The following is a 14,062-nucleotide window of genomic DNA, read 5'->3' on the forward strand; positions in this document are numbered from 1 at the left end:
GTGTGTTTTGTATAAATATGTTATGATACAATGCATCAATGAATATAAACATCGCTATGACTGATAGATGGAATGCACTAAAAATATAGATATGAATTATATCAAGATATAAACCTGAATAAAAACATTCTTTGTCACATATACATCAGTTATTCGCCACTCTCACAAATGACAAAATAACAAAACATTATGAAATTGAATACTCTAAAATGTTAACCAATAGTACATATTAATAACCTCGTTATAAAGCTTTCTATCTTGTATTAAATCAAATTTGTATAAAACATGTAACTACATGTGCATTGATGAATATCGAAAACACATATATTAAATAAATGATTTGAAAATAACCAATTTAAAAAAAACACTAGACCACAAACATTATTTTAAACAAGCTTTGGTTTTCAATATTTGAAATATATATATATAACTTTATTCCGATATACAGTTGATTTAAAACATTTAACTGCTTACTGCCAGAAATTGTATCTATTGTTATGTTTAGATCATCCAGACAGTGTGGAATGTATGGAGACAGCTCGACAAATGACTAAAATTTAAAATATAGAAAAACAAATGTGTAAATAATCAAAAGGAATGCATTCCAGTTTAATCAATGCACTGGACACGATTCTATCATATATATAAATATACGGACGTAATATACTGAATATTAAATACGGAGACAGATAATGAAATAATGGATGGAAAAAGCAATGTTAACAATCACCAAATTAAACAATAAGGTTTGTTTAACAAATATCACAGTTTGTATTAAAAAGAAAGGCCCAGCGCAAATATTGTGCATGGTATCTTTCACATATTGAGACATCATTACAGGAAAATAACTAGTAAGAAATAAACTGAACAGAAACGCTCATTTCACTTATTTTTGTAGGACTCCACTGAGAAACCTTTCGACACTGTAATTTTCTTCTGTGCAACTACGAAATTTAAAATCCTCGTCATTGTCTTCAAGCATCATCTTGTTGACGTCACAGGCATACAATTGTTCAATAATGTTTTATCATATTTATGGATTCTGGGCATGACTTGACGTGAGTAATAAAATGAAGTGTATATTCATAGAATAACTGATAAAAGACCGCGATTAGAACACCAATGTTAACACTACTTTGATATATGCCAACCAATCTTGTCACTGTCACACATAAAATGTAAAACAGAAAGAGCTAATTAAAACACTAAAAATAGGATTCCTTGTTTGAACAATACCTAGTTACAGCTATTGCAGTAATCTCCAATGAATATCGTATAACTTTATATGGCAGATTGAAAGCGTTGCATAGATTTGATATGTTTAACAATGATGTCAATTACCAATGACGCCAGCGCATACATACACAGAAATTAAACTACATACAAGCTCTTTGAACTTTACCATATATCAGACATTTTCAAAAATACCAATAGTGTTTTGAATTTATTCTCAAGTAATTGATCATACAATCCAAAGTTTAACAAAAATATCCAAATATAATTTGAATTAATAAAAAGTGAATCTACTGCGAAAATAAGTATTTATTTAATATTACTTCACAAAGGCACATTTTTGTAGCAGTGTGACTTGACAGATTTGAAAATCCTTCAATTTAGCGGAAGTTACCGCTTCAGAACAATCATGTAGCACGAAATGACATAAGGATGTGCAGATGTATTTTCAAATAAGTTACCGTATATGTCACTATTGAATTAAGTGACCTAAATGAATGCTATACAAATGTTTGAATTGATGTTTTCTTTCTTTCAGTAGAACGCATGCCAAGATTGAATAGCGTCATTTATCACACGGAAAACTAGTAGTGAATATATTGGCAGGCACCATGCCCGAATGTTTGTGTTTTGTTTGTGGTCGTAGATCAGAAACAATAGATAACATTCCATTTCTTTTTAAATATCCTATGCTATCCAATTACAAGTTTTAGTAAGAGCGGATGTACATATCAGGGACCTTTTCATTTCAGTGGGATAAATAGTGTACGACGACAGACAAGGCAATGATTTCACTGATATGCTTTATAAGTTTCATTTCCTAGTAGACGTCTCCCACCCATGTACTAATTTATTACCTAGCTTTCTGAAACTAAAAATGTCTACAATAAATGTAAGTAAGATAGCGCTATAGTACAGAGATGAACTAGAACTAAACTACAGTTTGTCATTAATTAGTACTAAACTATAGCTAGATCATAATTAAACGTAAATCACATTAATACTAGAATACTGTTTTATATATAATTTAATGTACTTCCAGTTTATAAACCTACCAAAGTGAACACTGTCTCATTCAGAACACAACTAAACAGTAAAACACATTTTCTTCTTTTTCCAATTAGATATGCATTCGACTTTAATCTCCCATTCGTAACCTTAACTCTGCTACCAGATTTGATTGTTTTATTAATTAGGTACTAACATGCTTTTTAAACCCCTGCAAGATATTCGAAAATGATTTTAAAATATGCAATATATAATGTTCACTTATGAGGAATGCAGGAAACCTGCAAAAGCCTCAAAATGTAGTTCAAGTTTCATTAATCTATTTTGTAATGAAACAATAAAACATATCCAGGAATTTCTATCACACGATAAGTACTGTACGTCTATAAAAAATGTACTACAACGAATGTAAGGAGTTAATTTTGTAAATTTTGTAAATTAACCGGTTACAAATGTCGTAATAACTATAATAATGATACTAAATATGTATATGTTCTGTATCAAACTGAGGCTCTGTGATATGCTATCACGCCAATAATATTTAGCACAAAACTGGTTGGCATCGTTTGTAATGTGTTTTACTGTTTTAGTAGCCACGCTAAGTTAACAACTTAAAATCGAAATAGCTTTGTTAGCCAGTACGTATACCATTCCTAAAGATATTGCATATGATAAAGAATGGAAGGTGGTAAACGTGCGAAATATGGTAGATTGATATTGGAAGTACTTTCTTTTAGTTTAAAGTGTGTAAAACCGAATGTTAAAAATGTTAAATGATTTAAAACATGAGCTATTTTACAAATTATACCAGTTGTATGCTCCAGTTATACTCTTGAATATTTAATTAAGCATTATATCATTAGTCAGAATTACTTGAGTGAATGTTCGTGTACCTTTTTATTTGTGTCACAATGACTTTTCACTTTTACTACACAGTGCGTTCATCCTCATTTTATTCCAATTTTATTACCAGTTTCTGAGCGAAGATAATCAAAATTAAAATGATCACTAATATATTTGAATTCTCGTTAACCCCTTACTGAATTTATTCATTTTAAAAATACTTTGGCACTGACGAATATAAAAAAAATAAGTGTAATATTCCACCATACTTGTGAACAATGCTGTTTAATACAATAGAACAACAACAACGTTTGAAGTATTTCTAGTTTGTGGTAAGATTATTTCACATATACTGTAATTAACCAAAAAACATTATAAAGTGTCCTTAAATAAAGACCATTTTATTTTGAACTCTGAAACTGATAATTATACTTTTTAAAAAGACACGACTCTCTATTTCCTTGTTGTGTTGCGTATTAAGCCAAATTGACTTCTTATTTGTCTTTTGTGCTGCCGTCCTAACGATTCCATATTCAAACTGTTGAATATATATGACGCTCCTGCAAAATGATTGTTATATTTATTGATCAATCCTACACAATATATCTATTTATACATTTTAAGAAAATGCTGAGTACTCCTGAATACATTTCGTTTTTTCTATGACGTGAAACTCCTAAAATAGTAAACTAAGCGTGAATTGAAGAACAATTGCAACGTTATATGTATAAGGTACCTGGGGTTAGCTGTATAAAATGTAGCTAGAAATCGTCTTAATGCCTTATGTCATATTGTTTAGAAAAGTATACTTCCATAAATAATGTATACTAAAACCTGCCTTATCTGACCCCGAAATATTAATATTCTTACACCTTATGTAATCTAACAAAATCAATATTATCCAATTTCTACGAAATGAAATATGTCTGGTCCCAAATAATCTGACACACGTGGTGTTCCATAGTGTTGGATAAAACAGATTTTACTGCACGTTAAATAGATAATGTAGAATTGTATTATTTTACATGGAAAACAAGTTCTAAGGGGAAATATGATTATCTTTCTACAACAATTTAAATTAGTTTTCAATATAAAACACAATGTTATAAATAGACAATACATAGATTAATATAAGTTAAAATAACTTGTTTCATATTCATAAATATTTTATATTATTTTATACATGTATAATTTGTAATTAGTATAAATGGATGGAATCATCTTATCTAACTGACTAGCAGATGCTGTTGTGAATACAGATTGCTCGTTTGCCCCATGTAAGAGCATTTTTACATTATGTATCAATGTCCTTTTTTGCTATTTGAACCAAACATGAGTTTTTCAAAGATAGAAAATGAAAATGCTATGAATTATCAAAATAAATTATTTCATCAAAAATGCTGGATATATTGAATCTCTAAATCTTAGTTTAGAGTGAAAAGCCATGGAAATGTTAAGTTACATTACGTTAGCACCACAACGTATTTCCCCCTATCAACAAAGAGTCGTCAGATACATTGTCTTACATGGGGTAAAGAGCTAAATAACATTAAGTTGGACGTCAATTAAGTATATCGATTACAATATAAATAAACTAACTTTAAAAAGCCTGATTCATACCAATACATGATAAATTGTCGACTGGAACATTAATTGGAATGTTGTTTTATGTCTTATATAATCTCATTATCGATTTAATCAATAAAAGCGTTATTAATAAAAAAATATTAATTACTAAATGGATGGAATCAATTGTGCGAACAATGAAAAATTGAAATCACAAAAAAATAAAGAATGATATGAGTATTTTAAAAAGGAACAAACATGTAGCAATACTATTGAATTCAGGTTAAAACAAGATTACTGATATGATGTATAAACATGAATTAATCGTGGCCTTCATGCCTATATAAATCAGTCACGTTTGTTCCCAGCAAAGTGTCTTGATATTGTTTACCGAAAGGCCATTATGTCCCTTACACTCTGAATATAGGGAAACCAAAAACAAAATAAGTGGCTTACAAAGCTCGATTGCATCACTTACTCTTCAAGGAAAACAACATATATTTCATTAGTTAACACTTATACAAGTATTATGAACGAAGATATGATGATAATCATCCAAACATTCATGATTATACTACATTATTAGTAAAATATTACATAATAAGTACATTTTCGTTAATTGGTGTGTACAAAAAATGGTTCGACTAATCATACTTATCACACTCATTTCATTCTCAATCTGGATAAATCGAATACTGGTGGATAATATCCATTGGGAACACAATTGCACAAACAACTAATCGCGCGAAGTAAACGTTTAAAAGCACGAGGTGAACGTTTTGCACACACACATGAATAGATGTCCATTTACCCATTTTCAACATCCGGAATATAATACTAATTGAAAATCAAACATTCTATACTATGCATCAAACTCGTGACTGTACGAATCCTCACTTCCGGTCTCGGCTCTGTATAGATCCACGGTTCCACCAGAATAATTCCGGTTGAGGTAAGTGTCAACATTGGAGGTTTGCGTCCGGAAGGGTGTTATGTTGTCACGGTAATCGTTGGCCCAGCTCGAGTCCACACTATTGCCAAGGCCACTGGTGCCACCGGTCAAGCTGTGAGGGTGATGGCTATCCGCCGGAGATAAGACCAGGGACCGTGTTAACTGACCAACAAATAGATCATATAAATTTATCAATAGTAATTTTTGTTGGACATTTGTGTATATACTAATAAACTACGGTATAGCAACGGTGTTTATGATATATTCTTTAAATTCATTGTTTACTTATATTTAAGATGCTTTGGATATATCATGGACAGCTCTATTCCGATGTATACATCATAAAAGTTTTCATATCTTTTTTCAATAAACCATGCAATTGAGATATGGTGACTTGAAAATAAACAAGATTTTACTAAATCAGTGAAATGTAATCTGACGGAGGTTTACTTAACTCGACTTTTGATACACATAAAATGAAAATCACACGTATGAAACATTGCTAGATTTTATTTATTATAAATCGTCCAATTGACGATGTATCGTACCCTGTCAGAAATTGGGCTTGTGAACCTTGTACTTTCATATTTTGTCCTATTTTATCGATTTGAAGTTCGAATTACAATTTGTAACTTCATTATTTGCTCTGGCTAAACGATTGAAATCAAAGTACTAAAAAAACATTACGTCAAAATGAAATTTAGTTATTGCAATGTTGTTTTGTGATGATCCCGTTTAAATGAGTGAGTTTTTTAAGTGTAACTAAATGTTTACAAAATCTTCATTTTGTAGTGAAATAAATATATAATGAATATCATAGTTTTGTTTTTATTAAATACTGTTGGCAACATTCCATTTCCAATTCGAAGCAAGCAAACTGTTAAGCTTTCATTAATGAATTTTATGATTTCATTAAATTTCAATAGAAACAGGGGTAATAAGTATCAGGAACGTAAGTAAAGTAAATAGAATCAATTATATTTTTTAATACTTTTGGATTAATTTTACAGTTTTCATCAATAGATTTATAATAAATTCTGCAATTTTCAAACTTGCATTATTCCTCTCTACTAAAAAAATCTTGTTAAGTACCTCTCTGTCTTTTCCAAGTTTAAAGTCTTTGAGTACTTTATCGATTCCAAGCTTTTGTTGGTTGATAAGCTCGATACGATCCAGTAGCCGTGAATTCTCGTCCTCCAGATATTTGGAGCGGACTTGTAGTGTGGATACTGAACGGCCTTTCTCTCTCAAAGTCTCGTCCTGATCTGCCAGCCTGTAAGAAAGGGGAGCCGCTGCAAAAAGGTGATCAAGATAAGGCACCGATTAGTACTAGGGGTCAGGGTGACAGCTGTGGACCAAAGCAGGTGTGATTTTAAGTGACGGGTATTGCATTAAAGTAAGTCATATTGTTGCCATATTTCAAATACATTTTGATATATCAAACTAGATTAAATTATCACTGGAACTAGATTTAATGATTATAAAAAAATATGAAATAGAATTGATATTTAGGTTGATTTTAACAAACAATACAGTATATCAATTTAGTAGCAAGTCATGTCATTCTGATTTTAAAACTAAGCATTAACAAAGAAAGATATCATCTCCGATCTGAAATATGACAACAAACTGTTGTGGGACGATAGCAGTTGAGAGTAGTGCTTTCACAATGCCTTAACCTTGAATTGGTTGTGTCAAAAGCAAGCCAAACAGACTATAATTATATACACCATTAATACTAGTCTCAAATAGATGTTCCAAAACGAGTAACCGTTGTTTATCCTGTTCATCTTTGTCGGGTAAGATAAATGAAATAAACAACGGTTCGAATCGACCAACCTTACTACTACAGTTTTCCTTTATTATTATCTACATCAACATTGTGGCTTTTGGCCTGACCACTCAGGAATGTGCTCGAAGTGATGGTTTACGGATTGGTATGTTAACGTCTGTAGATCATCATTATCAACATTTTGTTTGTTTACAATAACATCGTATTTCAAGTTTTACGTTTAATTGATGACATTAGAGAAATTGTGGTAGTAAGATTTTATCTAACATGCATAACAGCAAATACCATGAGCAATAACTACCAGTATGTTTGACAAAGTAAGTATATATGGTTATTCAGACCAAAAACAAAAGTAACACTCATGTTATGCTTACTATGACAAATAACATTCCATCTTAATGTTTAAGCCTGTGATCGAAATATTCAACAGATTTTAAGAGTTCTTTATTGTTTTTACATTTGTAGTTCCAGGAAAAAAGTATCCGAAAAGTTTTTTCTCATGTTTGGGTATAACATTCTTTCATTTATCAACAATAACGATGAATGCGAGACAATATCGTGGAATTGTTTAATCGTAAAAAAGAGAATTATTTCAATGTTCAACTTCTAATTTCTGCAGCTTTTCCATTGACAAATGAGCAGTTTGAATCAATCGGCACAAGAACTTTGAAAACCGTCGGAATTTTTCGTTCAAAAATTTTAAAAACTGCGAAACGAATTAATTCAGATAAAGAGTGATTACTTGGTCAATAATTTACAGGTACGTTAAGTCATATATATAAGCCAAACCCTTGTTTCAATGTCTACCACATGATAATACTTTCTCCGTTAGTTTCCCTCTCTGTTAAATAAGATTATGTTCACAAAATACATACTCCCAAAGTTAAACAATCACAAAGTATACTACAGGTGAGCAGCCAGAACCCAGTAAACGCCTGTAATATCCGTTAACAATTACCAGCACTTGTTCCCTAAGATTAGGAAAAGGTATCCTATATTAGCAACATCTTTAATAAATTACCAGACCAGAAATATTAAAAGTGTATTAAAAAATGACGAATACTGTGTACATATGTTTAGCAAGCGATGTTTGCCAATATATTTCCATGCTTCATGCTGTCTGTCTAGTAGCTGATTTTCGCACTAGAAATATCGCAAATTTGCATCCAGAACTTGCATGTTAAGTTTTAATTCTATGAATGTCAGATAGAGAAAAACTGTATGATTTATTTATTTTTTTGTTATTTTTTTTTTGTATTTTTATATCACTCTTTTAATTCCACACAAAAAATTAAAAGAATTAAATATTCAGCATTGCATTTCAGAGTAGATATAAAAAAAATGGGGTACCTGGTGAATGTATTTTCGTTTCTTATCTACTTCCAAAAGCGTGATACTTTCGCGAAGTTCCTCATTTCCAACTGTCAAACATTCATGACATTCTCGGAATTCATTCGAAAATGTGCAACTATACAGTAAACGTCATAAATCTGTGTTGTGGTAAAGGCAGATCACATAACAGCTTTTTTAATCCGAGAATAGATCGAAATCAACGCAGGTGGTACATTTGACAAATTTGACAAGGATTTTAATACAGGATTCAAAACAATTCTGAGTACACAAGTATAATTTCATTTTTGTGTAAATTTGATTGAGAGAGTGTATACAATATAATAAATTTGAATAAAATAGCAAATTGTATTTTGACCATTATAATTTAACGGGTTCACAAACGTTGCAATATATTGAAAAAAATAGCGTATTCCTGCACATTATGGAAAGTATTTTCAATATTTTTTAACAGATATTCAATCTGAAATATGACAAATAGAAAGAGTAACATAACAGACACTAATATACAAGAGCAAGCACATATTGCTCAACTATAAATCGAACGAGCATAATCAGACTTAACTAGACTCCAATGTGTACATGTTAGCGGTGGGAATTGCACAAATGCTAGGGAGGGAAATGATACTAACTCGGTTTAATCATATTTATGTTTCGATTCTAGCAATGGTAGATGAAAAACTTTGGAAGCTTTTTTTTATGGATTTGGTTGGCAAATATATATTTTTCGGAAGTATATCAATTAAAGTAGACAAGGCTCTGAATGGGCGTTTTGAAAGCAGGATAAGGTGGTGGTAGAAATAGCCAGTATGTGAGATATGGATGATTTGGTATTGGGGTTTTCATGCTAATACAGTGGTACGGTTTTCTATTTTGATGGTATGAATAGGTGCTTTGATAGTTACAGATGTTTAAAAGGTATATGAGAGTTTTTGAGATTTTGAGATTCATGCATAAAAGAATTTATACAATGTAGGTCTAAAAATACCCCAAATATGTTGGATGAAAAAAAGGTACTCTATGATAAGGTTTTTGGTGTTTTGCAAAGAAATTTGTATAGTTCATATATACACTGTACATTTCTAAACTATATAACAGTGGGAAACAATCGATGTGATGCAAGGAGTAAATAACTGAAAAGCTAGCATACAAAATCATTTCTATGAATCAAAGATTAACAGGTGACTGTTCAATAATTAAATTAAATCAATGCATGTCTTACTTAATGATCAAACCATAGTTCTATAAGTTACCAGATTTGTTAGTTTTGTATACAAGTAAGTAGCACTATAGTAAACAAATTCAAACTGGTTATAATCACACGTTGTCAATAGCATTATTAACTTTTTGTCAAAAATACTATATACTTCTTTGATATATTATGCTTATACTATAAACAAAATATAAATGTCAGAGATTTTCCCTTGCACAAAATGCTTAATGAATTTTCAATAGCTCTACCAATAAATGGCGCATCGTCTATCTAAACAGACATGCAATTCAGATAAGGATTTAAAATAAACACTTTGTTATATTAATTCATAGATTTTTTATGACTATATCAGCGATCAAAAATGTCAACAATGAAATAATACAACGATATTAAAAAATCTGTATTGAATTGAAACCCGACGTTTTATGTTTGCATGAGGTTAAAATTAAAATATTCACAAAGTTATCTGCACAAAAAATCATCAGCGTGTCACTGTGATAGTGAGAAATTCGGCTTGTGAAGAAACGCTAAAAAGTGGATATGTGTGGAAACCTTAAAAGAGCGCAACCTGAAACAGACCTTAAAATACGTGTACGTTAAAGGCATGAACAATAAACGTTATACAACAGGTAGATCAGACAAAGTATCTAAATGCATCATACCCTGTCTACACCCAACCTCAACATTCCACTGGTTACACTCGCCTACATTCCCTACGCCCATAGGATATGTCGTGACAAAGTCGATGGTCTACTTGCCACCATGTGGTTGATACAAGACTAGTTTCATGACTTATTTCTGGGTAGCAGAGAAAGCAAGTGAGTGTAAGCCCTGAAATTTCAAAGATGGTCTTAACAAACTCTGTATTATCTGCAATAATCAATATCAAATTGATATCAAAACACATTGTTCTTTGTTAAGTTCAGTTTGGGCACATATTCACTGTATACCGAAAAAATCAAATGAAGACATCTTACAAATAAAATATGTGATTTTGAAAACCAGTTCAATTGTAGTTATAGAATCTGTTTATTATTGGATAAATATATATTGCTATTGATAAGACTATTGTTTTAATACATATCTCACAAATTGAATGATGTCACTTATACGTAAAATATCCGATTATAACGTGTTTTGTTTACAGAAACCACTTTATTTTGTAATGTGGTCGAAATCACCAACAGATATTTCTTGAAAATACTTATAAACACACGATGAATGTTCACTTACCTTGACAAAAGGTCGCGCTTTTCGTGGAGTAAGTGTTGATAATTTTTATCTATCTTTTCCTTCCAGTCGAGCTCCTTTCGTAATGTTGATCTTGTAAGGGATAAATCTTCATCCATTCTAGTCATCTGTTCCGTCATTCTGTTTCTTTCCTTAGCATAAAACTCCCTGCAAGCACATTTTTGCATTCAGACTGTTAACTGCAAATTTTAAATCAATATATCTTTGCTATTGATAAAGCAATAAGCTTACCGCTATACATATAGTTATTTTTTTTAAAAGATTGTTTTTTCATTTTTACTTTTTATTTGAAAAGCATAGCAAAACAATTTGTTTGTTTGTGAATATGGTTTTATATGGCCTCCTTTGATATTTCATTTAAAATATACCGTCCTTAACACTAATTTCCAGCCACGTGTATAACAGTTCACTACTCCGACAAAAGTTTGTTTTTCGTGTCGGATTTGAATATCATCTTATATATTTTATTTCACACACATGAACCACAATGTGAAATATCTCTTCTAAAGAATTATATTCATCCGATTGTTTTTCGAGGAAAATATCAATATATAACTAGGAAAGACAACTTTGCATACAGATTGATCTCTAGGTCTCATAATAATTTGTATTGACTACAACGGACACAAAATTTACCGACTAAGAAATTTCCACCGTGAGCAAGAAAAGAAAAACAACACTTTCTGTTTAAAGATCAAGTGAACAGGCAAAATAAATCTAATTGTGTCACACAACATGTTTATTATTTAACTTGATATAGATTATGAACAAATTCAGTTTATAAATTCTTATTAACTCCGAGGAAGATTATGAACAAATTCAAGATTATGTCTTCTTATTTCAATTCCAAGATAGATTAGATAGTGAACAAATGAAAGTGTTCTTATTTTCTAATTACAAAGTTTTCCTATCAATATCAGAGATATAAACATCTTTTGGTTTCACAGTTTAGTAGTGAAACCATATCTTATTGTAAATCTTATATTGTCTTTATTTAGGGAAAAGTGTTATTCCAGCACAATGGGTAGTGAACATTCGCTGCTATCATGCTACCCAGTTCTACTGACAACTGGAGCGAAGCAAATGTTTCTCTCTGTGCTATTACATTAGGGACATGGAAAGCATTGGTGATAACACATTTAAAAGCAGGGGTAACTTGAAGCTAGATTCCAAATGTCACGCATGTGGGCAAAATCACATTTTGATATAATATCCTAACGTTCTTTTTAATATGTTTACTTTTACAGTCTGGGAATTAAATGATGTTCTGCAAGAAAAGATTATTCAGAATTCAAGCGATATTGTGATGATTTTGACACCTTAGATTTAAAACTAGATATGAAATGTGTTGCTTAGATGCACTGAAAAAGATATTAGACTGTATGAAACTATCAAAGACATAAAATAATGTGATTTTGTTTTCTATTAGATTTGGGTGTGATTATTAGATTTTAATTGATACGGGGGAAAATTGTGAGAAAAAGGAGTGTCTTGTGATGTTAACACAGAAAGTGAATCCAGAAGAAAGTTATTCATTTCACCAAATAATACAAGTAAAAAAAAATTACAAGATATAAAGGACAACTTTTATTTCAGACATCAAATGAATACAAGGAATTGTGTGATGCAGTGATTCATTTTTAATATTTCCATAAACACAATGAAAAAATAATGAATATGAATCTAAACACACCAATAAGTAGCTAGCAATACTAATAAACAAACAGTTCAAACAACTAGGGGTGATAGTAAGCTTTTACACCTACTTCATACAAACACGAATGAGATCACCCGGGGAGACCGAGCTGAAAGAGGCAGAATACATACGTAGTAATAGGTTGAACGAGTAAAAAGTCGGACAATAAACAATACATTTACATCACAATAGTACATTAGAGGAAATCCACTGTATACATCTATGTTGTCGTCATCATCATTTTGTATTATGACACACTTAGCTACATCATACGCTGTATGTCAGTAAAACCTTGACATAGTGCTCTTTGTTTTACTTGCCACATGACTTACCACAAACCTATTTCAAAGTCCCCTTTCCCAGTAAATACCTAAACATATCTACCTTGATCTTTATAGCCAAACCACTTTATAACACCAAATTCGCGATAGACAAATAGTGGCAGTATAACAGATGGTTTATAATGTATGCAGCTTTGATTTCATGAGACATTGTTTTTCATTTATTTTAAAGCAACCCATTTTTCAAAATGCTGAAATTAAAATTTATATGTGTTTAGTCTATGTATTCCTTGCTCCATGAAAAAAGCGGAAATTAAAACCTGCACACACTAAAGAGTGGATGCCATCTTATACAAATCTTAAGTTATAATATTCCTCTTATAAATATATGTATTTTGTTTTTGAATATACAACCATATTTTGTACATGTAATTGTAAGAAGATTACTAAATGAAGGCAACTTCCGCATGTCCACTCTGTTGATTAAGTAAGACATGAATAACATTTTCGATTAATTCATTATGTTAAATTACGCTTCTCAATAATAACTCCATAGAGCTCCATTTTTTCAAACATCACAACAGTATTCGATTGTATAACAAAATTCATATAGTTGATCCAGATGACCATTTGCAAATGTTTTGTTAACTAGACGACCATCACGCTTGGCGGCTGTGATGCTGTCACATTCTATGTTTTAATGTCTAAACTTTGCCAACACCAAAATGTCTGATTTGTATGATGTTGTTGGAAGCATAATGAATCCAAGGACGAAAGTAGTTTAGTCTTAAATTGATGTGATTAAGATACTCAAAATACAAGGATTGATGGGTGCAAATCACATGATAGGAAAATTAAATTCTCCATAGATTAATCT

At 30.9% G+C, this 14,062-nt stretch overlaps 1 protein-coding gene across 10 annotated transcripts in view; it reads right to left on the reverse strand.

Moving 5' to 3' along the window:
- Positions 1-820: 820 nt before the first annotated feature.
- Positions 821-14,062, reverse strand: part of LOC110459778 (interaptin-like) — an 80,650-nt gene continuing 67,408 nt past the window's right edge. For 8 of the 10 annotated variants that reach the window (XM_021512214.1, XM_021512206.1, XM_021512207.1 and 5 more), the window contains 4 exons: positions 12,975-13,013; positions 11,191-11,355; positions 6,695-6,875; positions 821-5,764 (listed from right to left, as the gene is read on the reverse strand). In XM_021512214.1, coding sequence (XP_021367889.1) covers positions 5,513-5,764; positions 6,695-6,875; positions 11,191-11,355; positions 12,975-13,013 — 637 coding nt within the window. In that variant the 3' untranslated portion in view covers positions 821-5,512. Of the gene's footprint in view, positions 5,765-6,694; positions 6,895-11,190; positions 11,356-12,974; positions 13,014-14,062 lie in introns of all 10 variants that reach the window. The other 2 variants (XM_021512215.1, XM_021512209.1) reach the window with 2 other exon arrangements.

This window comes from Mizuhopecten yessoensis, unplaced genomic scaffold (assembly GCF_002113885.1).
Source record: "Mizuhopecten yessoensis strain PY_sf001 unplaced genomic scaffold, ASM211388v2 scaffold10225, whole genome shotgun sequence".
Taxonomy (NCBI): Eukaryota; Metazoa; Mollusca; class Bivalvia; order Pectinida; family Pectinidae; genus Mizuhopecten; species Mizuhopecten yessoensis.